Consider the following 27740-nt stretch of genomic DNA (forward strand, 5'->3'; position numbering starts at 1 on the left):
TTGTGCGCGAATCTTTCTATACGCTTATAAACGTTTGATGGTGTAGTTTCGAAATTATTTGAGTGTTTTTAGTTTGAAAAATATTTCAAGTAGAATTTAGATATCAGCGATAGTTAGGGAATACTACCCACACCAGAATAACCCAACATCTTACATATAAGGAATATTAAACTAACTACTTTTTGAAGTGTTGTCGATGTTTTTCAATTGTGTGTATATGTGTTTTCGTGTACCATATTTTGTGTGGGTTGTCTATGTGCTACTTAATTATTCATTTGTGTAACAGAGTTAAAATTTGTTGTATTTCTTGGAACCAGTGTTAGCATTAACAATAGAAAAGTGTTAATTTCTGCACAACTTCGTTTTTTACAGAATTTGCGCTCAGCATTTAATAAATTATGTGCGTTTTAAGTTTAAGTATTCCAACTTTTTTTCGAGCTCACCTTTAGGTCTTTCCGGTGCTGGCTTTCTGAAGCCGAATAACGGTGGTTCGCCGCCCGCTTGTACGCTCTTATAGGCTTGCTTTTGTTCGACTGGGCTAAGTGGGCTGGCTTGTGGTACTTCACGCTTGCGGAACACCAAGTTTGAATCACTCGTGTAACCAGACTCTTTGGCTAAGGCTCTGCAAAGGAAAAGAGAATAACTCGAAATTAGTTGAAGTTAGTAATTGGTGTAGGTTTAAAGGTTTACCTGGAAAGATTTCCTTCAGTGTAGTGGGGCGAGAGCTTTGCTTGATCCAAGTGCTATTAGTCAAAGTGTGTTAAAAAGTGAGAAAAATATTTGAGTTAACATTTTGTTGTAGAGAAAGCTTAAGTAAATATGAAAGAGGTTTTTTTGCAATTTGATAAACTGCAGTACAATAATTTAAATAAAAAAAATAAATAAAATACGAGAGAAAATTTTTAAAGTCGCGGAATTGAGTGGCATTAAGAGATTGTATGAGTATTAAGTAATAAAGAGTTCAGTAAGTCACATCAACTACAGAATTTTTTTAAATTACCATTTTTTAAATTTAAATAAACAAGATAAGTCTTCTGTTAATAAACAAAAATGGTTGTGGAAAGTTGAATAAATCCCAGAATTAGAGTAAACACACCAGAAATTGAGGAAAAACTCCAGACTCTGCTGGTATATTCTATTGATCTCGAATGTGAGGTTACAGGGTCCGGCACTCGAAGTGTAACCAACTTCAGACAGTAATGGATTTCAAACGTAATGCTGTGATTGCATTATATTTGGCTGGAAAATCACAACTAGCGATTGTTCGTGAGCTCGAGCATCTTAAAGTATGATCAATAAAGTTTTTGTTTATCGCACCATTACCCGTTATAATGAGTCAAAAGACTGCAAATGTTTAAAAGAAAGTGCGTGTGGCTTGGGTGTTTTTAAACAGCTTGAGAACTTCAAATGATAATACAAAACAGAAATACTGTTGTTTTTATTATTTACAATCTGGTAGATAAGTTCATGGCATTTATCTTTAGAATATGATATTTGGCATACATCCGACGTGGCTATGAGTTACATGGCCGCTTTGATCAGACAAAGTTTTGAAACCTTTTTCCAATAAATCTAAATGAGCCCAATCATTTGGCTTCACTTCTTGCATGAGCTGCATTTTATAGATTCTTATGTGAACATTTCCACATAGTCGAAGGACAAAAGCCAACAAGTTGATAGCGATGACGAACCGATATTTCGGCGTTTTCTTTAACACACCTCTTTAACAGATTTTTCGTGTTTGTTTTAAAGTAAAATTCCACGATTTGAAAGCATTGTTTCGTAAACGATTTTTGATAACTTGCCAGATCTTACTGCACAGAAATATCAACAAAGTTTGCCATTCTTAGCTATCAAGACTATTGGACTTTATTTGAAAAAAAGTATACACAATATAAATAACTTTTAATAGTGTGTCAGGTAGGCATTTTTTTAAAACAATTTTGTTGTATTATTTGGTTCTGTTTTCTCGATTTCGCAAACTAAAAAACCATCTCTCGTATCATAGAATAAAAATATTGATTAAAATTAAGAAATAAATTAAAATAAATAAAACAAAATATAAGAAAATACAAATAAATTAAACTTTAAAAATTAAAAAAAAAATAATAATAAAAGAAAACCATGTAGTGCTGTTGTAATAGTAGCTACTTTCAATGCACCAATTACCTACGGAGTAGTGAACAAAACAAAAAATTTCGCTTGAATCCTACATTGCATATGATTTGGCAGCACTGTATTATTTTAGTTTCGACAGTTCGCCAATAATACATTTTTCAAAGCAAAGCTAAGTAAATGAGTCAAAATATATCTAAATATCTAATACACAAAATGACAATGAACGATTAAATTGGTTAAGAATGAGCATAGCTCGATAAGACAATTAAGGGGACCCGTTGGTCCAGAAATTTCATAAAATCGATTTTTTGCTTTTCCGATATTTCAAAAGTATAGTATCTTAAGAATATACTGTGAAATTTTCATGCGGAAATGTCCAATATTATAGCTTTTACAGCCCATTAACTGGGTAGAGTGGGCTCCGCGCTCTCCTGTACGTCAAACTTTAAACTCATTTATCTCGAAACGACTTTTTTCGCCCTGGTGTTGTCAAAAAAAAAAAAACCTATTCAACCGAATCGTCTGAAATTTTATTATGCCATTCAAACATTATTATTTCGATTATTTCGTATTTTTTAATTAAAAAAACTGAAAAATCCCGATATTTAGAGAGATAAATTCAAAATCGCGCCATTTTGTGATTTTTTTTATTCTAGTACGCGACATAGCCTACAGTCATACTGATTAATAAGTTTTTTGGTTTTTGTGTTTCAGATAAATAGAAGAGCCAAAATGGACAACACCGACCAGGTCCATTTTTTTGTGAGAATCAACTGCAGCGCCATGTTTAAAATTATTGAAATTAAAAAAAAAATAATTTTTGTATGTAAAAGAAATTAAATAAAAGCCTAAAAAATTTGAATATTTTTAACTAATTTTTAGTTTTAGTTTTTAATTTTTTTAATGTAAAAAATATTACTGAAAATACACTAACTTTGCAAATTCTCTACTACCGGGTCTCCTTAAGGTCACTGGATGCTCTTTTTTTTACCAGGCTGGGGCAGTGCTCCAACCTTAATCGCATCAATCTTCTCCATTACAGCAACAGCTCTATCTGTTGGAGGTCTCATGATGGTATCAAAACGGCGATTTTGTGCTACTTGGGGAGTGTCAGACTGGTACTTAAACCATTTCACCTACGTATCTAAGCATAAGTCTGCTTACACTTGGAAGCACTGACCTAAGCATGTCGCTTGTGAGCTGAGAGGCTAAGAATACAGTTGCTCAAATATCGCTCAACTGTTGTTGCTTTCGCATACACATTTTTCGCTTGGCGCGCAACGGAACTTTCTAGTGAGCAGAGAAGTGATGAATCGAAAGCAGCTAATATTATTTCAAGAACGCAGCTATCAAATTTTCATAAAACCCTTTATGCTTCGCTGAGTGTGGATTAAAAAAAATCACTTTTGGATAACCACTATACGATACAACTTTTTACGTTAACCAAAAAAACAAAAAAAAAAGTTTAAGAAAGGTGCTACAAAAATTTTATGTTCCTTTGGTGCAGTGCCTTTGCTTTTATGTCATCAAACGTGTATGAGGGTGATCCTTATATACATACATACGTAATTAAGAAGTGCTCTGCATATTAATTTAAGTGCATTGAAGTGAGTCATAAACTAACGGTTACATCATCGGCGAATTCGATGAAAATACGAGGTATTACGCGATATTCCCTTAACACCTAACCACGACAGTGAAAGAGCGAAAGCAGTTGTATTGTTAAAAATGCATTTTCAATAGGAACAGCAGAGAGGAAAATATATATAAGAATTAATATACTTATTCTTTACTTTGGGGCCCTTTAAAATAATGTGTATTAAATACCCTACCTCGAATAATCTGTTTAGAAACATTGGAGTCTCGCTCTAGTCTTAGGCAATAATTAATTTACCTTTAGGCCTTTTAAAATACTTTATAGACAATCTCGAATACTCTATATTAAACGAATCTTGAGCATCAATACGGAGTTTACGAGTTTCTTTATTTAGTTTTTAAAAGAGGCTTGCCTATTTAATCTCTCTCTCTCTCTCTCTTGGCCGCCGTAGCCGAATGGGTTGATGCGTGACTACCATTCGGAAGACGTATGTTCGAAACTCCGAATGAAGAAGAATGGCAAAAACGGCAGGCAATGGTAAATGAATGAAATGAAAATGAAAAAGCTCCTCATAAAAAATATTTGCCGTTCGGAGTCGGCTTAAAACTATAATATCATAAATAGAAGGAGGAGCTCGGCCAAACACCCAAAACGAGTGTACGCCCCAATTATATATATAAATAAGTAGCAGACCCCAACCACTGGAACGTTAAGCAGGGAATGTACTTCTATAGCATAGATGTCGGAAAGCGTAAGACTGCAGAAAAATCCAATTTGATAAAAAAGGGCACTTAGCTGAGACTAGGACGTTGATTAGTTTGCCATCATTGTAAGCAAATTTGCACCTTTAAATTAATTAGGTCCTAATTTTTGGTGGCAACATACTTATAGATACAAAAATATTGGACATGCAGAAAAAATCCTCCTTTTGGAGCAGTAGGCACCCTAATGTACCTTATGCTACACACAAAGAAAGAAACTTTGACTATTCATATAAATATTTTCTTAAATATTAAATTTCCCCACACCAAGTACGATGTACATTTAGAATATTCCAAATATGGAAATATTTTCAATTGTTTTAGAGTCTTAATAAACTTTGTTTACTCATTTATCGCTGTACTGTATCATATCTATTATATGTATGTATGTATGTATGTATGTAAGTATAATTTAATCAAAAGGTGATGCATACCCCATTAAAGATGTCCATCACTTCGTCCCACCACTAGAAAACGTGGAATAAAATAGATTCAGTTATAAAAAATTATAACGAAAACAAATAAAAACAAAACAAATAAAATACAAACTACAAAATATTCTACTTATAGTTATGTTTGTAAGCTTGTGCCACGGTATGGTGATCATAAATGCAAAACCTTGACGATATTCAGCTGGAGACGTGATAAGAACTGAATTATGAGTACAGTAAACGTAATCGGAATCGATGGACAAGATGCACACAATTAAATATAGTTATAAATGTTATGTATGTATGTATTGTATATACATTTAACTCCTTTACGTGCGTTTAGGTGTTGATGCAATCGTGAGATCAATGTATGTATTTATTTATTACCTTTTACGGCAGGTGAAAGTGAAGACAAAATAATGCGAATATAAAACCGTATGTATGTAAATATATATATCACTTTTTTATAATGAGCTGTGTAATTGCAATCACACTCGATTATTCTGTGATAACCTTAATCGTTTTCGTTTTTGTTTCAAAGTCGTTCTTTTCAATCGGATTTAATTGTTTTACCTCTTTGCGTTCCTTCTCAGAGACGGACGAGCGTCCTGTTACGTAGTCTTCTATGCGACCAGGTTGGTTTTTGTACGTACTTGGTGCCGATTTGATCGGATTTGGCATAGTACCATATACTCTGAAAGTAGGAATGATGTTAGTTGTTTAATTTTTGCAACTATGGAATAAATTTGTATTATGTTAAATGCAAGTGAAAGTTTTATTTTTCGCTGTGCCTCTTCATAGTGGTGCAATTTATAATGAATGATTGTTGTGAAAGGCCATGTATATGAAATATTTGCTAATGTTCCTAAATTTCTATAATAAACCGTCTAGGGTGGACAGTATTGATGACTTGGAGACCAACACTCGCAGCACATTAGCTTGATATTTCGGTTGTTTTAAAAGAAATTCTACAAAATTTGAACAATCGCATGTTGAAATGCATGGGTATGCCACTTTGTTCTACTAAATTCTACTTTCTCACACAGGCGGAATTCAGATCGTTCCTCGAACTTTATTCTACCCACTTTTTTAATCGGTTTTTTTTCATCGAATTACTAATTGGTTGAAATTTATAAAAAAGAGTACTTCACGGCATTCCGTTGCCTATTATCTATCTTCTATTATCTATTATCTATTATCTATTATCTATTATCTATTATCTATTATCTATTATCTATTATCTATTATCTATTATCTATTATCTATTATCTATTATCTATTATCTATTATCTATTATCTATTATCTATTATCTATTATCTATTATCTATTATCTATTATCTATTATCTATTATCTATTATCTATTATCTATTATCTATTATCTATTATCTATTATCTATTATCTATTATCTATTATCTATTATCTATTATCTATTATCTATTATCTATTATCTATTATCTATTATCTATTATCTATTATCTATTATCTATTATCTATTATCTATTATCTATTATCTAGTATCTATTATCTATTACCTATTATCTATTATCTATTATCCATTACCTATTATCTGTTGTTTACAGAGTGGGCCATGTAGCGTTTGCTTTTTGAACCACCTATTTTTTGAGAATAGTAACACAAATGACATGTCAAATGTGTTCATAATTTACTTAAAGGTTTGCCATTTACGAAATGGGATGCTATACGCTGGAACAAAATTGGGAAATATTGAAAAGCTATTTCCAAAGTGGTGAGTCTTCTTCTTCTTCCGCGGTTACAGTAAATTGCGAGCGTTACCGTGACATGCTCAACGAGTTTTTGTTTCCAAAAATTGAAGAGGATGACATGGACGACATTTGGTTTTTGAAAACCGAATAATCAGCCGAAATTCCGATATCAATTGGCCTCCTCGGAGCTGTGATTTAAGCCCGTTGGACTATTTTTTGTGGGGAACCGTTAAGGACAAATGCTATGCGAACCATCCAGAGACGATTGATGCTTTAAAACACGAAATCGAAGTTGCCATTTATGAAATTGGAGCCCAAACAATCGAAAATGTGCTTAAAAATTGGGTTGATCGAATGGGCTACTGTAAAGCCAGTCATGGCAGTTATTTGAACGATATTATTTTTCATTCATAAATGGCAATGTTCAGTCTTCAAAAAAAAGTTTGAAAAAATATTAATTAGTTTTTGTTTTTATAGCCGATTCAAAAAGCAAATTTTACATGGCCCACCCTATATTATCTGTTTTCTTTTTTGTGATGCATTCTGTAAAAAAGTTCTTTTGGCCATTTTCCATTTCAAAACTTACATTTCCAAAGTTTAAACTAAACTTTGAATCATCCGTTTCCAGTCAATATAATACATAAACCAGAATTCGCAGAGAACTGGAATCGATTTCAAAAAAAAATAGTTTGAAAAAAGTTTCGATGATTGAAATATTCATTATTATTTCAGAAGGAGTCTACTTTGAAATCAATACAATCAATTTGAAGTAATCAATATGAGGGTCATTTGGGTCATTTGGAAAGTCCGCGCAACGTCAGAGCGATGACACTACTGGCACATGTCAAGGTTATGTTTAGTTAGTAGCATCTCTTTGAATAATACACACCAAGCTTCAGCCAGATCGGTATATTTCTTCATGTTTGGCATTCTTTAGAATCGAGGAAGTCGAGTGATTTTCAAAAAATGTACGAACCAGAATTTCGTGTATGGAATCACACGCCTCAGCAGTTGTGGTGGCAAAATTAACGGTTATATCTAGGGATCCAACTCGTTTCACATTCCTCCTATCATCCATACTTGGCTCTCTCGGATCCCTCGGACTACTATTTGTTCCCCAAGTTGAAGCAATGGCTGGTGTAAAAAAGATTTTATTCAAACGAGGATTGCAGAAGCGAATGGTTGTTTTCTCAGACTTGGCCAAATCCTATTATTCGAAAGGAATCAACAAACTAGAACAGCGTTGGACGAAGAGTATAAGCCAAAGGAGACTACAGTACAATCGTGATAGTCCGACATTTCTTAATCCGACACGTTCGGTAATCCGACAACCTCATAACGTCTATGGAAGCAATTGGCATTATTTTATTTTGATCAGTCGTAGCAGAGCGTGTAATTATTTTCTTTAAGTTTAGCAGTTACGTTTTTGTTCCCCCACTAAAAGAGATATTAATAAAAAGATTATTTTTGCATTATGCATTTTGATCATAATTTTCGAGTTAACATTGATTAAATGGAACCTTCGGTGGTCCGGAATATTTGATAATCCGACAACGAGTCGGTCCCGTATGTGTCGGACTATCACGATTGGACTGTATGTCGAAAAATAAAAAAGATTTGCCCCAAATAATTAAGTTGTTGTGTTTATTTTTGTTTGTTTTTTTTGCGGACTTTTTAAACGAGTAATTTCTGTCTTAATGACCAACGCCCGGCATTGACTATTCTATTAACATTCCTTGTATTACTCTAATTGTCAATTGCATTAAAAGTAAAGCCGTATGATACTCACTTATCGTCCTGATACGAATTCGTAGTGCGATTCGCAACGTTCGTGGCCGATGAGACCGACTGCAAACGTCGTCGATCTAATGTTCGATATTTTACTGTGGAGTAGTCGGAATCGTGATTGGGCTCGGGCTCTGATTGATATCCAGTCGATTTCAATTGTGGACGAGCTGTTGCAAAAGAGCAAATCATGATTTAATAAAATATGCAGTAGAAAAAGCGTTACTATCACCTGTTAGTTAGTAGCGAAGTTTTGTTTTTTTTAGTACATTTGCATTTTTTAGTAAAAATTTTAGAAATTATGTGCATTAGGCAACGTTAATAAAAGTCTGTAAAAACCAGTATCCGGTATCCCATATGTATCATTTGTGTCTTTTAGTGGGGTGAGTTCCGTTTACATAAAAGTGCATTTTTGGAAATGTTATTTGTTTTGTTAGAAAATGTTATTTGTATTGCAGAGGTGAATTTTATAAGTGGTTATCCGATGTTTTCCCTTGTATTTTTAATCCTCACGTTTTTATACCCGCGCACATTTGTAAAAAGGGTATTCTAATTTTGTTCACATAACGGTTTTATATGAAAACATAAAGGAATCGAGATAGATGTAGACATATAATACCAAAATGCTCATAATGATGAGAGCAGGCGATTTAGCCATATTTATTCGTTCGTTCGCCCGCGCGCACGATAAGTCGAGGAAAAATTAATATATTTCAATGAAACCTGCCACGCGTATTACTCTTTGCCCAAGGCACGTTGTTACTGAAAATGGGCAGAATTGGTAAATAATTACGCCTACCTGTCATATAACGGTAATATCCAAAAAATATATATCTGTTATAAATAAAGCAAAATTTCTGATATTTGCTACAAATGATGAGCCGAAGAAAATTAATAAGACGCAAGTAAAATTTTGAAAAGCGAACGGTGCCACGCCCAATTTTGGGTAAATGCGTTTATCGTGATTACGACTTAGTAAGACCGGCCCAAAACTGGGCCGTATCTGTATTGCAGAGATGAATATTATTGACAACGGATAGAATCCACGCCCATATTTTTTATGTTAATAACCTAAATTTCCGTTCGTCTGTCTGATGTTTCGAGCTATAGAGCTCGAGAACTAGTTGAGATATTTTTATGAAACTCCACAGGGACATTTCCTTTGATACAAGTTAAATTTTGTTCAAAATTGGCCGAAATCGGCCGATACTCACGCCCTATTTCTATAATATATAACGTTAAATTTCGAAAAAAATGTGGTATATTTATTATAAATGAAGCAAAACTCCTGAAATTTAGTAAAATTGATGAGCGCAGAAAAATAAACACGAGACAAAGTGTTTTGAAAAACGGGTGGTGCCCACGCACACTTTTAAGTAAGTGCATTTAAGTTCATAAAACTTGCCCAAGCGTGGTACACACATTGCTACCCGTTCCATTTATGTACATATTATATAATTGAGTTCGAATAAAACCACGCCCCTATTTTGTATGTTAATTCGAAATTTCCGTACGTCCGTTGCAAATTAAATTTTACTAAAATGTGCGCGGGTATAGAAAGTTCGGTCCATACCGAATCTAGCACCTCCTTACTTGCGGCTACTTACATACTCGTATATTTAATTCATGCACACAACCTTATGAGAATTTTCATATTTTTTGTTCAGGAGATCATTTGACTTAGTTAAGATAAGCTAATGTTAAACGTGAACGCTGCCACAGCCTTCAACTTGCCTTCCATGTGAGTGTCATTGTAATGTAAGTATATTTTATAAAGCATAACAAAAGATCTAAAATTCTACTAAAGCACTGTAAGCATTCCGAGGCACGCGCTTTATGTCTTATGCAAATCTATTGAGGCATATGCAAGTAAGTATAATCAAGGCATTTGCAATTTCTACAACTACTGCTATTTATCTATTTATCTTTCCCCATTTTTTGTTATAAAATAAACGTAAAAATCACCTCTTTGGCATTTGTAGCGAATCACGTAATCATCTGTGAACGTTGAAGAGGCATGGCGCATTGCAGATGCGTGATGCGATGCGATGCGATGCGGAGCAGAATTGCAGGACCGATAGTGGCGCGAGCGTTAAACGCGGAATGGTATAAACGAGTAAAAGCGTTTTGTAAAGCCATAAAGCGTATCGCATTAAGAACGAGTACAAAGTTGATAGAAAAAATTGCAAATACAAAAAATACACAAATAATCACATATTTATTAGAAATTCACGACTGAATTATAATTACGTATTTACACATATGCATGTACTAAATATTAAATGGGTCAAAAGAAATCTTCAAATCCTATTAAAAATTCGTATTTAGTGCTGCTGAAATCGCGTTTAGTGTTTTGAGTGATCTCAGCGATCGAGTGTGTTGATGTAATACGGCAGCAGATTATTTGTTGTTTTTTTTTTTTTGCTTTTGACTGAGCTATTTCTAGTTTATGTGCAAATTATTTTAAATATATTTTTCGCTATCTTCGATTTTAATTAGCGTTGCTCATCTATTGCTATTGAATAATTTAATTATTTGAGCGATTTCGCTGTTACCATTTGCTTTACGACACATTTCTACTATACCATATATGTAGGCATAATACATACATAGGTATCTATAAGAGGTTTTATTTCCTTAAGCGAGCGGAAATGCCACTAAAAATGGCATGCAAATATATTTGCTGGGAATTTTTCTTTTCATATAAATTAGCGTCGCTCGATTGAGCAGCAAAATTGTTTTGCTCAAAAGCTTAAAAGAATTAGCTAATTTATGGAAAGAAAAGAAATTTGAGGGTACGTTTTTTTCGAGATTCCCGTGTCAATATAATAACACTGTTAAAGCTGCAAGAAAACACATGGCTGAAGGGGGCCGGTTACACCCTATTTCGGGTATGGGGAATCGAACTGCATATCTAGGCTGGGAATTTAAGCTATCGTTTTTGTACTTTTACAGCTAAGATTGAATGATTGAACAAATTTGATAAATGTTGAAAATATTAGAACAAACGGACTTGTGAGCTGCCGTAAAGGACAATTGTTTTCAAAGAAACGATTAAAGAATTGAAACTCGCGAAAAAGTACACCAATATTAGATCGACAGAGTGGCTATAAGCCAGCCGTGGATGTCTTTTGAATAAAATTGTGTACCAGTTTAATGAAAAGGCTTACTTTTTGAAATGAAATATTTTTTTTTAAATGCTCATGCGCCTTTTATTTATAGCCGAATCATACTAAATTCCCAACGCTGGATGGACCACCCATACCTATTATTGGTATGTTTTACTTACTGGTATGTTCCAGAGCAATCGAAGCATTGTACACAGATCTTTATTTATTAGACCAATAAATTGTTGCACCATATACGAGTATTTAATTACTGTTTTCCTGATTTTAAAATTTTGTTTTCATAGACATTTTTGTATAATAATAATTTGATAAAACAAATCAATACCGCTAAATCTGTATAGCTGAAAATTATATGTACTAAGTGCGTAGATAACTTTGTGTGAACTTGGCTGATTTATTTATTGGTTGAAAATCACTGAAGACGCATTCGATTTTGAAAAAAATCCACTCCACATTTTCACATGCTCTCCAAGAACTGAATTGAATAGGAGTGAAAATTTACCCAGTTGGGGTTATATGTATGTACTTGATTTCGAATTACGAATAGCAAATTTATTGGGATTTCCTCCCACATATAACGCACACCCTCTTCAAATCTAAATTTGTCATTTTTTCAGAAAATACAAAAACAAAAAAAATGGTTTTGGGCATATTAAGTACTTTAGAAAAGTAAAGAATTTTTTTACTGGGAAGGAAAAGTTTAAAAAAAATCATACGAGTAAAAATAATGAAAATTGTTTTTAAAACTTGTTGCAAAACCAAATTTTTTGAATATTGAATCTTCTGATACAATTTTTAAGTATTTCTTAACGAATTATTTTTAGTTCTGACTCTTAATTTTGAGTTTGACTCTTTTGAAAAGGGTGTGTGATATTAATTATAGAATTTTTCACATCTATCTAAAAATCACGATTGACTGAAATATTTCTGAAAATTAAAGGATTTTTCATTACAGATGGTCGTGGATATCGAGACCAATCAAAATAAGTCAGCCACCCTTAGGGTTCATTCGAATCTTGTATTTTACATGTTATTTTGAAACGCATCAGTGATCTTTTGTGAAATTTGTATATTCCTAGCAGAGGCTTTACTCAATCCAGTGACGCAACTTTAAAATTTTGTAGTTACTTCAGATTGCGCAATACTGAAAATGATGGTTGAAAGAACTAAAGTGGCTGCTAATGTAGGGAAATCAATCGCATTCGATTAGTCGATTAAAAAATCGATAACACAATTAATTAGGCGATAGTAAAAATAATAAATCGATACAAGTGGATAATCAATTAAAATCGATTTGTGCTGTAAGGTTTAATATATTTAAAAAAGGGTTTTGTTAAAACAAAAATTCTCGAAAAACTTAATGGTTCAGTAGCCGTATATTACCACTTTCCGGTTCGGTAGCCGTCTATTATCACTAAAGCTCTCTTTTATGTATGACAAATGACTTCCATTCAAAAAAATCTGATGTGTGATTTATTGGGCTTGCCTGCGAGCTTATAATTGAAGTTTTCTAATGAATTTGAGCGCTTCCTTTCATGTGACCAACGGATACAGAGCCACATCACTTAGATGAGTGTCTCTTCGTCTTGCGAATGCAGCAAATTCACATACATATGATGTACTATGGTGTTTCTAGGCGCACTAAACTACGAATATTCGGCTCATGCGTAAAGGCAGTATTGTTGTACGGAAGCGACAGAGGCTACAATCCTTCATCAACAAATGTCTCCGCATTATCTGCAGAATATTCTGACCAAATATCCTCAGTAACGACGCACTGTGGAGATTAACGAACGAGGTACCCATCCTTAGGCAATTCAATCGCAGAAAGTGGTCACACACAGACAGGCCACACATTGAGAAAACCACCAGATAGCATCACGAGAATGGCACTGGACTGGAACCGGTCGCGATCGACCAAAAAACATTTGGAGAAGGTCGATGCTGCGTAAACTAGCAGATGCCGACATCTCATGGGACGGTGCAAAAACAACAGCACAGAACCGTGTACGATGAAAGAGTCTCGTCGAGGCCTTATGCTCCCGAGAGGAGTGAACAAGGGGAAAATACTATGGTGTTTCATCGCCTAACTCGCACAAACGGCAGACGCTTGATTCTACTTATCCTAGTTTCCTGAAATGATAACGAAGACTGCAATAACTGAAGGGACTTTCTGAATTCATCAAATGATACGAATTTTTTTGGAAAGTTTGTTTTCACAAGAGTCTGAAGCTAAAAGATGTTCTAGTAAAACCCAGACTCAAATTATGGTGTGCACTGTCCAACATATAATATGAAGTGGACTACTGGTTTATGCTACCCCCAAAGAGCAGCTGTTTTTTTGTGTAAAGCCCTTTCATGACAAAAATTCACTCGATGACTTGCCATGGCCTGCTAATGAGTGGCCAGAAATCATTTGATGTGGCACAGTGAGGGTCGAATAACGAACTATACAGTAGTCGTGCACGAACACACTCGACTATGGCGATCAACTAAGTGATACGCGCATGCAAATATTAATGGAAAAGTTGCACTGCGCTTCTATTTACTATTTTTGAGGTATAGCGATCCAGATTTAGTGATATTGAGTTCCTATTATTCAATCTATGTGTCTAATTGCTACCGCTATGGCAAGACCTATTAATGCTTTTTTACAGAAGTTGCACGCCACATATGTACGGCTGAATTGTTCATATTTGAATATATTACATACACTCATCTCTGTAACTTTGTATTAACTTCTTGAATAAAATAAAAATAAATAGTATTTTAAGCAATAATTGATTTGTATTACCACCGCTCTTCTGCTTGTGTATCGTCTGGTACAGCCGTTTATACCATTCATGCTGATGTGGTTCCTTCACCTCCTGTGACGTGTGACGAATATCACAACATCATTAACGCCATTAGCAACATCAAAGCGCGCGACCGTTTCATTTAAAAGTGAAGTGTTGAAATATGTTATTTTGGAATTTGATTAATAGTTGATTGAATGAAGTTTTATATGATTGTTTTGCGCTTTTACCGATCTCAATATTATGGGCATTCCATCGTTGGTAACCGGTCCGATGCCGTCGACTTGGCGTCGACCCAATTGTGCCATTTTTCTGGGACGATCGTGCTCCGTTTCCGGTTCACTCATGTACTCATGTTTAACTTTAAAAACTGCAAATCAGTATTATATAGTGAGGTTGTTTGTTTTTGTAATATTGTTACTAATTTTTTGTATTTTTTTGTTGTATAAGAAATGTAAGGTATCAAGAAATCACTAAGGAATCCTTAAGGCTACGACTACTATGCAACACTGATATTTTAAATAAATAAAACACATTAAATTACAATAAAAACAAATATACATGCAAACACAACATACACGCTCTTTCTTCTTCTTCTTCCATTTTCTGTTCTTGCAAGTAACAAATAAAATATTATTCAATTAAATTTCTTCGTACACTTCTTCTATTCTCTTAATTAATCTGAACTACTTGCGTGTATGTATAAGTAATTTCAAATCGTGGCATGCGAAAAAATAAACTATGTATTTGCTCCGATATAAGAGGGACAAATTAATTACGAAAAAGTGCTCGATATGCACCAAAACCCATATGATCCCGTAAAACCTTAAAAACCTTTGGTATGCCCACAGAGTTTATTCGCCACGAAAAAGTGCTCAAGTGTCATCGTGAGAGTAAACGTTAGTATTTAATACGAAGGCGGGCGAACAATAGTCGTTACCGAGTTCACCCGCCTTATTTGTTATACTTACTGACTTCGTTAGGCTTATAAAATGGTTGACCAGTATCGTGTCGGCGTCGCGCTGCTGGCGAGTATAATGCCGATGTGGAAGCAGATCTTTCGAATGCTGTAGAGGGTGTGAGAAAATGTGGTTAGAGATGGAAAATTTTGTTAAAACGCGCCTGATTGCATTCTCAAAGCAAATATGTTCAAATATGTATATGTATGAATGTATGTACGATACTCTTTTAGGCGAGACGATTACAATTTACAGCCCAGATGAGTTGAGTAAAAACAGTTAAATCGTTTTTTATACAAAAGTCGTTGATTCACACTTTCGCACATGCAACCGAATACATATAAAGTATATGACCAATGCGCTGTCATGTGTATGAATTGCTTTTCGTGAGTGGCGTGCTCGAAGACACGATTCACGGTTTATGATAACAAAAAAAAAAAACATCACGAAAAAAAAAAAAAACAATTGTTGACACAAACATAACATCGACAATGACATTTATATGTATGCAACTGATTTCGAAAATTGTTAACCACCCATACTTTTGATTTTATCCGCAACACTCTGACTTGGTCCTGTGCCCACGTGATTGAGCAATGACGACTCGGACGGTATGGAGTCACAGTAGTTGGTGCTGCCTGTCGAGCCGATTGTGGTCGTTGGTGTACTTAAATTCGTATAGCTGTAGGCAGAGCGTGGAGAGGGTGCTGCGTAGGAGCTGTCCGCATCGGTGGTCGTTCCACCGGTACTCTGGCACCAGGGAGGTGCCACTTGTGGTGCTCCTTCGTTGGTCTGTGGCAGGACGTAACGGCGTGGCAGTGTTGGCGATTCGAAACGCACTGGCCGAAATTCTTTGCGACCGCTGCTCGGTGATGGCTGAGGCGTCCAAACGGGTGGCTGTGCAGATTGTTGTGGTGCTGGCGGTGGGGGTGGTGTGGGCGTGCTGACCTTCGGATGTATGTCGTTCAGGTTGTTGAACGATGTGTTGTTGGGTGTTTGGGTACCGGGTGTCCAGGTGCCTAAATGTGCGCATAGCCAAAAGTAATTATGTATGAAGGGTGTGAAGAGAAATAGATTGATTGAAATTACAAAGAAGTTGTAATTTTACGAAATGTATGAATGATGATGATGGTATGAAGGAGTGCGACGAAATGGATAAAAACGATCAGGATGACGACAGAGAAGATGCAACAATCGGATTTTAAATGTGGATATTAAAGTTATAGTAACATGACAAATCTGTTTTAGAACCACAAATATTGAATATATCAACTACTCTCCATACGGATATGCGTTTAAGGCAAAGAGGAGGTGAGTCTTATGTGAAAATACTAGAGAGGCAAGAAAACTTTAATTAATAGACACAAGAAAAAAAAATTAATAGATTTCATATCGAACCAAGTCCCAGTGGAAGTAGTGTCATTAATGTTGTTTGACTATGGAAACGGACAATAAATTCAAAATTCAGGAAAAATAATGTTTAATAGATCCATCCCGCATTTTTATCCGCACAAGACTACCTAGCATCGAGAGGTATGGTTAGACGAGAGATATGCAGTGCTGAGTTTTGCCGTAAAAATTTGTACAGAAGGTAAATAGTAGAGCTCGGCCAAACACAGCCAACAAATGATATACACGGCAATTATAAATATGTACTTATATTCAATACTATTCATTACTCTCTCAGCTTCTGAAAATCTGCACAAGTTAAGTCGGAGTTGTGTTTTACAATACCTAAGCTCCCTCTCGACACTTTCTAAGGACAGTCTATTTCTTTCCTTCCGCCAAAAGTTAAACATTAAAAATAGAAGCTGGAAAAAGTAGTACAAAGCACATAATCAAAAAAAAGGTGGGGACTTTAATAAAGAGAAATCCGTGCACTCTCAAAGGTCTGGCAACCTTAACGATTGCGCATACTGGTGGTCTATCAGCTCTAATATTCACGTCGATAAGGTAAGATCCTATGTATTGATTTTGGGACTAGTTCTCTAAGTCTCACCTATGTAACTGCATTTTGCTTGCATAGAAATATTTCTTATAGTTAAAAAAGGATATCATTCAAGTTAGGCTTAGCACAAGCAGGCCGAACAAAAAGTGCTAAGGGGAGGCAGCTACAGTTTAATGCAGCTTCCGAAGGGCCGATGGTTCTCATGAGAGGCTTTTTGGTGGCAGAAATACTCTCGAAGGCTTGCAATTGACTGCCATTTGCTCTGCTGTTTTTATAATCCGATTAGTAGCCACTTAGCTACGGTGGCCTCAATAAAATGACTTTCAAATTAAATGCCGCACTAACCTAAGCTGATGCCTTTCCAACCAAGTCATTGCGAATCTAATTTTAACACAAAGTGCTAACGATATGTATATTTTTAGGAGAAAATATTCGTAAATGATAAAATTTTCAATGGTCTTATGACGTGGATGTGTAAATAACGCTTGTTGGCTGGAATTTTTTAAAATGATATAATATGCATGTGCGTATGTACCTATATATGTATGTATGTATATATACGCTAAAAATCTTTTCGAGGAGCTCCGTCAAAAAGAAACCACCCGCAGATGAGAAAAAATCTCATAAACTGAAATTCGCTAAGATTATTTATGCATAGACGTGGAATCAATTCGGCGAACCCATGAATGGATTCTTTAGTAAATAAGAAAAAAAGAAAAACTCAATGGGGTTTTAATGCCACAATATACTGATGTCTGTATGTACATAAATACAATAATTAAATTATATAAAAACTGAATTCGTATAAAACTCGCCAAAACCACTTTTTTGTTTTTTTTTGTTTTTTTCTTTAATCTTTGCATTCGCCGCGCTTTTGTTTGTAGGGTAAATGATTATTTGCGTGCAACACTGAACTATCTAACGGCACAACAACAATATGCATATATACATATATGCAACCAAAAACAGCCACTCTTGGCAAGTAGTCAAGAAATGGATGGCCAATAGTAATGGCCAACGACGAAGTATGAATCATCCACTTTGGCAAACATAGCTACAATCCGCTACAAAAGAACTGGCCGACAAAAAATAATCAAAAAATAGGCAGAACAACAAGCTGTAGTATAGACATTAAATACATACAGGTATTTATGTTTGTATGCACATATGAACACATACATATGTATGTAATCGTAAGCAGCATCATTTATATGCATAGTCTCAAAGCCATCAGTGAACACCGCCGAATAATTTCTAGCATTTTTTATTTCATTCTCCTTTTTTCCTTGCCTGTATTTCTACGCAACAGATACTAAAATCGCAAGTGTTCACGTTGATGTGTACATTTAGCACTGTACGAGTTTGTTTGGCTAGATGTCCATTTGGTGGCAGTAAATGTGTGTGTATGCATGTAATTAAGACGCCTTCATAAGTGATGTTTTTAAATTTATCAGCCACCTGTAAATGAACGAACGCTATGAAGGTGTATGCCAGAGGCATCATTGACTCCTTGGCTGGGTATATCTCGAGGGAATTGACAACACTTTACCCTCACAGCGAGGCTGACTCAACACCGACTATTGCTTTTGATGTCTGTGGACTATTTATAGCCAGCCATAATCTGTTTTTGATCAATCAAAGTGTATGACAAAGGTGATATTTGCCATTTAATTTTAGTAGTTGCTCTGCGAGATTGTCATTATCTTGACTTTTGGGTTATGTAAAATCCATGTGGTTGATAAACTTGAATAACTATGCAGAACACACAAAGTATTTTGATAATCAAATTTTATATTTAAAATGAATTTCTCAAAAATTATTTGGAGACTCGGAAAACAAAAAAGCGTGCGTCGTTTTTCTGCGCCTGATGAAAAAGATACTTGAAGAGATGACAAACTTGATAAACTTGTAGTCAATGAAATTTTTCTATTTTAACTTTAAAGTAAAATTATGTGTGTCTATGTCGGCCGTAGACATGTGCGACGGCCGTAATCGATGGGTTGGTGCGTGACTACCATTCGGTGGTTGAAACTTCGGGCATGAAACACTAATTGTTGGAAAAGGTTTTTTCTAATAGCGGCCGCTCCTTGGCAGGCAATGGCAAACCTATGAGAGTATTTCCAAAAAATACTCTTCATAAAAAAGCATAAAACTGTATTCCTTGCCGTTGTGGAAAAAATAATGTAAGCGCCAATTTTTACATTTTTTATGCCCCACGCGAAAACTCGGAGTATTTGAGATACATCTTTATTTTTGGGCTCCGAATATTTACGTTTTTATTTATCAAGTAACAATGCACTTGCAAAAAATGGCTTATGAATTTCAACTCTTAGCTTCATTTTAAGGTGAAGAATTTATAACGAAATTAATCGAATAGACCGAAGCATGAAAATACGCTCGTAGGATTAGGCGATTGAGAGTATCATAACAGTTGTGTTTTTTTACCTTGTTCACTACTCTCGGGAGCATTGGGCCGCGACAACACTCAGTCTTGCGTTGGTTTCGTTAATCTCTTTTTGATTTCTGTAGCCTGCCGCCGCATCATAACATATCTCGCAGTTATTTTAATCGTTTGTGGATTTCTGTCTATGTTTTCTTAAAATTCATAATTTAAGCGTAAATGTGTAAGTGATATCTAATTGTCTTGGTGTTTTCAATGCATGTAAGTTACAGTGTACGTCACCCGTTTTGACTTATTTCTTGCTTTTAAGTTGAATTTTAAGCTCCAGTGTATTTAGAGACTTAATCGAATTTCATGACAAATATTTCTGTGGTTCATTTTTGCCCGCTATAACCCTCTGTTATGAGTTTATTTGGCCCTTTATCGCAAAAGAGACAAAAAATACCCGTCTATTGAGGAGTTAGATGATGAAAATATTCTACAAAAAGGTTATCCGTAGTTTTTTAAATAGAACTGTTGAAGATATCATGTATCCAAAATGCAAGAATCACGTGTCTTCCTATGCCGACTGTCCAAGAAGTGGAATTTTGTTTGCCTTCGCTACTGGAATCCATTGCCAGAACCTTGTTATTTTGGAAAATATTAGATTTTATCGTCCAATGTAATTGAACTGAGATTAGGGAAAAAGATTTTTTTCTAAAAAAATTTTTCAAATTTTAATAAAATATATAGAAAAAGTTGTTTCTAATTGAACATACAAATATAGAGGAAAATGAAATTGAAAATTGCTGATGAGCTTGATAGGAAGGGGTCGACTGAATTGATCTCCTACCCAGTTATTGGCATCCCCTTGACTGTTGTTAAAGGAGAATTGCACAACTTATTTCTCTGGAAAGCACAGGACACATGGAGCTCCGTTTTTTCGTGTGCCACTTCAAAAGCCCTTTGGTCTCAGAATCATGTAATAGATGCAGGATGCAGATTAGGGCGGGTCGATTTAAAAATCGCCCATTGCTCTGTTAAAATCATATTCTAGGGATCAAAATAAGAAATTTTGCCGAACCCCAAATTGGGTCGAACGAAAAATGCCACTTTGACCCATTTAGAGTGCTCCAATCGAGTCCAAAAGTATGACCGACCCCCACTAACTTTGGACGGCCGATCCACCTCCTGGAACTCCCCTGGGGGGTTCCCCATACAATCATTTCAAAATATCACCACTTTTGGCCTTTACATGAGAAAAGAAACCAAAAAGTTCGACCGAAATTGGGGGACATCAGAATTCGTTTTAGAGGTATGGTTCCTTCGGCAAAGTTTCTTATTTTGATCCCTAGAATATGATTTTCACAGAGCAATAGACGATTTTTTTGCCTCCGCACAAATCGACCCGGACTAATGCAGATTGTGCTGTGGACTGCTCGCCCTCCAATTTCCAAACCCAGAGCTGTATTTACCAGTCATTGGACGCTCGGCACACATACAGGAAGTCCAGATTTGCCATTTAATCCCTATTGCAGTAGCTGTAGAGACCTTTAAGAGAAAGAGACTGTTTCGCATTTTCTCCATAAATGTCCGCGTTTATCAGCTAGACGATTAAGGTCACTGGGTGCTCCTTTCTTCAATAGCCTGAGGCAGTGCTCCAACCTGGATTCCATCAATCTTCTCTATTACATGAACAGCCCTGGTTGGATATCTGACCATTGGAGCTCTCAAACTGGTATCAAAACGACAAGTTAGTGTTACTTGGGGAGTGCCAGACTGGTACTTCAACCATTTCACCCAACTATCTACCTACCATTAGAATGCATCTTTGCATTAAAAAACTTCGCATAGTGATCATTCGTCGTTTGCCAATTGTAACACCTTTTTACCATTTTAGGAGAACACCAAGAAAAGAAGCTCTTTGAAGTTAACAGGTCGATGTAGTTACCCCTTTGGGATGTTTGGCATGTTTCAAAGCGTGGAATGCTTTCATCTCAGAAATATTCGGAGCTCAGAACTGTTTCGAAATACTTTTATATTAGACTAACAAAGCAACTACGGATTAATTGGTGCTACAATAATTTAGTACAAGCAAGGAACTTCTAAAATAGAGAAGCTCTTCACTTTAACGTTCCAAATTTTGATAACTACAGGTATGTACATTCAGCATGCTTATAACCATTTGGTTCAAATAGGAATGAAATCGGAACCAATTATTAAAGACAATTTAAAAATATTCGCCACCAGTGATAGTATAGGTCTATATGACGATTTAAGGAAGGCAAAGATGTGGCCAACATCAAATCGCTAATCGGCTCTCAGCGAATTTGAAAGAATCAGCTGATTCACTGGCAGAGCTTGTGATTTGTTTATAACAGAGTTCGGTAAAAACTGAGATTGAGACAGTGCCCATGTTACCGTCTGAGCAACGACTGATTGGAAGAGCGTGAGAATACATGTAACGGACGAAAGTAATTGTGCTGTCAAGTCTCCTAAGACGTACCTATACTTTGCGCTACAATAACCATAATGCAAGTTTCAAAAACAAAAGTAATTTTTAATACAATGAAGTTAACCTACACTTTAATTTAGTGCATGCAAAGTCAGCCTTGAAATCCAACGAAGAATCTCTCTTGCCAACAAGTGCTATTTTGGACTAAGTAGGCAATTGAGTAGTAAAAACCTCTCTCGACGAACAAAACTGAAAGCTTTTTAGGGTGTTAGCTTTCATCTTGCCCGTCCTAACGTATGGCGCAGAAGCTTGGCCGATGACGATATCCGATGAGGCATCACTTGGAGTGTTTGAGAGAAAGATTTTGCTGTAGATTTTTGGACGACGAATATCGCAGGCGTTGGAACGATGAGCAGAATGAGCATTATGACGACATAGACATAGTGCAGCGAATAAAGATCCAGCAGCTTCGTTGGCTAGGTCATGTCGTCTGGATGGATACAAACGCTCCGGCTGTGAAAGCATTCGATGCGGTACCAGCTGGTGGTAGCAGAGGAAAAGGAAGGTCTCCTCTGCGTTGGAATGATCAGATGGAGAATGCCTTGGCTGCACATGGTGTGACCAACTGGTGCCGGTTAGCACGAGAAAGAAATGCCTGGCGCGCTTTGTTAAACTCGGCCAAAATCGCGTAAGCGGTTATGACGCCAATTAAGAAGAAGAAGAAAGTCGTAAGTATGTCAGCTACTTTTTATGAAAAGTAGTAGAAAAACATCCAAAAACATATTTTTGCTGTCTTTCTCGCCACCTTTCTCTTCTCGCACAGGAAGGCGCTGATAGCCAGTTTAGGACTTTAGGTAAAATCTTTGAATTTCTATCTGTTACCTCGGATCAGCCATTTTGAATTTTGAAAAACGGTCATAGGATTTGTAACCAGTGAGCCCAAAAACCTCCGAGTTTTAATTTTCATAACTTTAACTTAAACTAATTTAATAACTTGCAATTCGATTGTAACTACTGGGCCTCAAAGGGTTAAACGCAATTTATGCCAAACTTAAATTTTTTCTTGTTTTCTTAAACTTGAATTCTCTTTTTCTAGAATGTCTGGTCTTTGAAAAAACTTTAGGTTTTTACCACACACTTTTCTAAAAATCATAAAGTGAAGGACGCTTTTGGACCCCAGAAGGACTTTTAAATAAGCAACAATTTATCGTCTCGGACATTAAAACGTATTTTCGTGGTAAGATGAGAAAACAGCCCTAAAAATGTACTCTCAACGAGATGCTTTTCCGCCAAATTTTGTTTAGGTTTTTGTTTTTGTTCATTGCTCTCAGCGGGCAATGATAAGCCTCCGAGTGTATTTCTGCCATGAAAAATCGCCTCATAAAAAAGTATTTGCTGTTTGGAGAAGGCATGAAACTGTAAGTAAACATCATTTGTGGTAAATATCACACATTAAATAGGAGGGAAGGTCGCGCAAATAACCTAAAAGGATGTAAGTGTTACTTCCTTCGGTGATAAGAGGAAATGCATTAACTAAATATTTTCAATAGAATTTCGTAACGCATCATGATGAGGTTTTTGTTTCAATTTCGTTTTATTTTATTTTTATAAAAATTTTATTTTTTATAAAATAAGTTTAAAGAGTCAAAATATTGAGAAATTGAGTTTTTCTCATACCTTTTTGTCTTTTCAATTTAATTTTTTTTACATATCACAAATCTCCACTAATGCCGTTTTATATGATACCTGTATATCACTTGATCGTGTGAAGTTTTTTTATAAGTGTCTTCAAAAGCTTTAAAGCGAATGTGTCACATAAATCCTCTCTATCAGGCCATTCATACATGCATAAGTAAACCACACACAATTTCAAAACACTGCTTTATTTAAACACAAAAAAAGAACATCAATCCTTTCGAGCAAATTACTATTTCGAGTCACTTTTATTGCCAACACCGTCTCTTGCAATCTCACATCACTTAATTAAGTTCCACCCGCTTTCAAACATACTTGGAAGCACACTTTTAACGCACCAATGTCCTTTTATTGTCCAAATACAGGATATTTTTTCTATACACAAAATAAAGAAGGAAACTTTTATCCGCTTGGGCTTTTTATATTCGCTTTTTTCAAATCAGAGAATACTCGGCGTTACGCGTTTGCTGGCTGACTCCGCGCGCGTTTGGAGTCGACTGAATGTTGCGTGACATCGCGTAAGTAAACACTCCACAAAGCTGCTTGGAAGCGAAGGCAGAAATGCTGTCACTATTATTGTTGTTGTCGCGCTGTTGTTGCTACTGCTGCTGTTGTGGCAGCTAAATGGTCACCACAGGCGGAATAAATGCACTGCAAAATCACTACCTTGTTGAAAAAGCGAACGGACGGACGGATGGATGGATTGATGGGCGGACGGACGGTCGTAGGTCAGGCTAGGTATTCGGTAGATCCCAATGAGACGCAGGCACACACCCAGCTCGAGTGGCGTTCAATGAGTGCAACAACAACGACAACAACAATAACACCACTAACAGCTACCACTAGTTTGCATGTAGTTACGGAACAAGGCGATCAATTACACAAAAGCGAAATGGCAATGCGACAACCGGTGACTTAGCGAGTGAGCGAATGAGTGCGTCAGGGGCGAACAATGCAAATCAAGCGGACTTTTTATTCTTACTTTTTGTTAATTTCAATCCATTTATTTTTGTTTGTTTGTTTTGTTTTTACCTTTTACAAACTTGATCACTCAAGCATCATTCAATCGTGCGCGTCCATGTCCGCGCTGTTTGTGTACGCATACAATTTGAACATTGACAACATTTTGTGACTCCCTGCCGCACCCTACAGTTAATTTTATTGAATTGTCTGTGAACAATTAAACCAATAGCAACAACAAATCTCATTACGGTCGATTTGTAGTCCATATTCGCATATTGTCTAATTATTGGTTCTTTGGAATGTTTGATTCGCTGCTATTCGGTGCGCCTCGCTCAGCCGTGGTTTTTCGAACGCTGCGCACTGCAAAATTAAAATATTCCACAAGGGGCGCACAGCCGCGGGCCATGAAGCAATCGAACGCGCTTCCGGTATATGCGGGCGCGTACACAGTACAGTAAGTGACGGTGGTGCACACAAGCTCACATATGAGCAAGTCGTTCACAATGAAAGCGACCGCTCCAAGGCGTTCCACCGCGCCGCTAGTCATGCCACTGCGCGCACTGGCAGAGGTAGAGCGCAGAGCAGCGGTTGCTAGTGGGTAAGAGGCCGCCGTCGGCAGTCGACGGTCGGTAGCTGCAGTCAGTCAATCAAATCAAATTAAATCAATCGGAAATACGATTTTGTTTAATTTTTTGCATTATTCGCCTTTTTTTACAATAAAATACAAAAAATAAAATTATAAATTAAGAACACTAAAATAAGAACAAATGAAAAGTTACAGAAAAAATGTATGCTCGTAAAAATTTCAGAGCGCGACTGCAAAACAAGGCGCGTACAAGGAGCGCCGTTACAACAGTGCATTGAAGTTAACGAGCACCAACCTGCCCTGAATACAACTCCAGCCGCCTCAATAGTGATCCGTTAAATTTTTATATTTACATGCACATACGAGTGAGTAGGCATTGTGTGACTGTTGACGCGTTCAATGCCCGCGAGCCTACCGCTTTCGCATTGAATCAGTGCTGTCAAATGATGCGCTTTGTTGGATAGCCTCGTAAAAATCGCTAAAAATGTTATTGATTTTCTGCAAACACAGCCGGACACTATTTAGCGTAAAGTAAATGAGATATAATGGGACGCAACGCGTAGACAAATTACAAAATAAAACAAAAATAAAATAAGAGAAAGAAAAAAAACAGTTAATAGGAATAGATAGAAAAAAATTCCAAAAAAAAAAACGTAAATTAGGATTAGCTGCTTTCATCCGCTTTAGCGCCACGCTAGTGCGTTAGCTGCCTGCCTGAGTGGCAGGTTGTTTATACGTTTTGTGGCATTTTTCGCAGATTTAATGTTGTTTATGCACACACATACATATGTTTTCTATGCTTTTGCGTTTAGGCCCTTAATAAGGTGCGGCAAATTGAATTGATTTTTTGTAGCATAGATTCAGTAGATAGAATTTTTCTAATGTAAATAGTGACCTAATTCGGGTAAGAATAAAATAGATGCTAAGTGGGTGTGATCAAGGTTCAGTAGTTGAGGTACGCATTTGGTGCATTTATTGTTTAAAAGCAGTAATAAATTAAATTAAATTTTAATTAAAATTTGCTGTGTATTATAAACTGAAATCTAACTGTTCTTTATTCTGCAGCCTGAGCCCGCTTAATTAATGCGATTCAAATCTGTTAGACCCAATCCTTTTAGCTGTTTGAGTTGAATTGGCCACCAAAATAATGCAATTGCACGCCGCTATATGTTTTCTAGCTGGGCCTTCTGAAGCCTCGGGCTTATGACAATTAATAATTCATAGTCGACTAAATACCTGGAAATGTACATAAACCAGGCCAGCACTCAAATAGAGCTCGCTTATGCAGCAGAGCCATTGAATATTGGAACACTCGGATTCGTCTAACCGCCGTATTATGGCTTAAAAAAAAACAAACCATGTATTATACCAATTCGATAAATCCTTATTTAAAAATTATATCAGACCTGCTCTGTCTTTCGACTAGTTTTCCTGGTGGTATTCTCAATTCTGAGTGAGAACGGAAATTTCGTATAATTTAACATAGATTCGATAAAAATGGGCAAGCTCAAAATTAGCGCTAAGATTTTTATATTTATTCGTACTTAACCAAGGCTCTCTAATTTGAATGGCGTTTACCGTTTTGTCAGGCGGGATCCAGTTTTCGAGATAAGGGTGTTTGAAAATTTCCTTCAGAGCCGATGAGAGTTCATTTAGAAACCAGCTTACATTTTGAAATCGAACACGATATAAATTTTAATGGATATATAAAATACGATGCAAAAAAAAAGAATAAAAAAAATTGCAATACATTTTTTTTTGTTTTCTTTTAACACATTTGCTTAAATTTTAATATTTTTGCACATAACTCGCTCAACTTTAAAGCTATACTGCTAAAATTTCGCACTCAACTAATTTTTATTACGGGGTCCGGCACTCGAAGTGTAACCAACTTCAGACTGCTCGCGACAGTAAACGCGAAAAAAGAAAATCAGTAATAGATTCCAAACGTAATAGTTTGATTGCACTATATTTGGCTGGAAAATCACAACCAGCGATTGTTCGTGAGCTCGAGCATCTTAAAGTAAATAAAGTTTTTGTTTATCGCACCATTACTCGTTACAACAATACTGGTAGCATCGCGAAACGTCATGGAGGTGGTCAACAAAAGACTGCAACGTCACGTGAAATGGTTCAAAAAGTGAAGAAGTGCCAACGAAATGGCGAAAGAATTGAAAATATCTGACCGAAGCATCGGCCACATACTGAAAAATTATCCAATAGGCGCATGATCTCACACCAAAGCAGCAACAAGTTAGACTTGAGAGCGCGAAGGAGTTGCTTCGCCTGGCCGAAAGCGGTAAATTTCCGAACATTGTGTTTTCTTACGAGAAATTTTTTCAAATTGAGCAATTCGTAAACTCCCAAAACGGTAGGCTTTATTTTACAGATCGTTCATACGAGAATTTGAGT

The 27740-nt window shown here is 36.0% G+C and overlaps 1 protein-coding gene across 6 annotated transcripts in view; it reads right to left on the bottom strand.

Annotated features, from left to right (window-relative positions):
- LOC129243602 (sorbin and SH3 domain-containing protein 1) overlaps window positions 1–27740 on the bottom strand; it is a 139775-nt gene that overhangs the window by 35566 nt on the left and 76469 nt on the right. For 2 of the 6 annotated variants that reach the window (XM_054880735.1, XM_054880738.1), the window contains 9 exons: window positions 15314–15409; window positions 14573–14712; window positions 14342–14414; window positions 10385–10417; window positions 8424–8589; window positions 5481–5601; window positions 4911–4943; window positions 691–743; window positions 444–622 (listed from right to left, as the gene is read on the bottom strand). In XM_054880735.1, coding sequence (XP_054736710.1) covers window positions 444–622; window positions 691–743; window positions 4911–4943; window positions 5481–5601; window positions 8424–8589; window positions 10385–10417; window positions 14342–14414; window positions 14573–14712; window positions 15314–15409 — 894 coding nt within the window. Of the gene's footprint in view, window positions 1–443; window positions 623–690; window positions 744–3742; window positions 3803–4910; window positions 4944–5480; window positions 5602–8423; window positions 8590–10384; window positions 10418–14341; window positions 14415–14572; window positions 14713–15313; window positions 15410–15843; window positions 16321–27740 lie in introns of all 6 variants that reach the window. The other 4 variants (XM_054880734.1, XM_054880737.1, XM_054880740.1 and 1 more) reach the window with 4 other exon arrangements.

Source organism: Anastrepha obliqua, chromosome 4 (assembly GCF_027943255.1).
Source record: "Anastrepha obliqua isolate idAnaObli1 chromosome 4, idAnaObli1_1.0, whole genome shotgun sequence".
NCBI classification, from domain to species: domain Eukaryota; kingdom Metazoa; phylum Arthropoda; class Insecta; order Diptera; family Tephritidae; genus Anastrepha; species Anastrepha obliqua.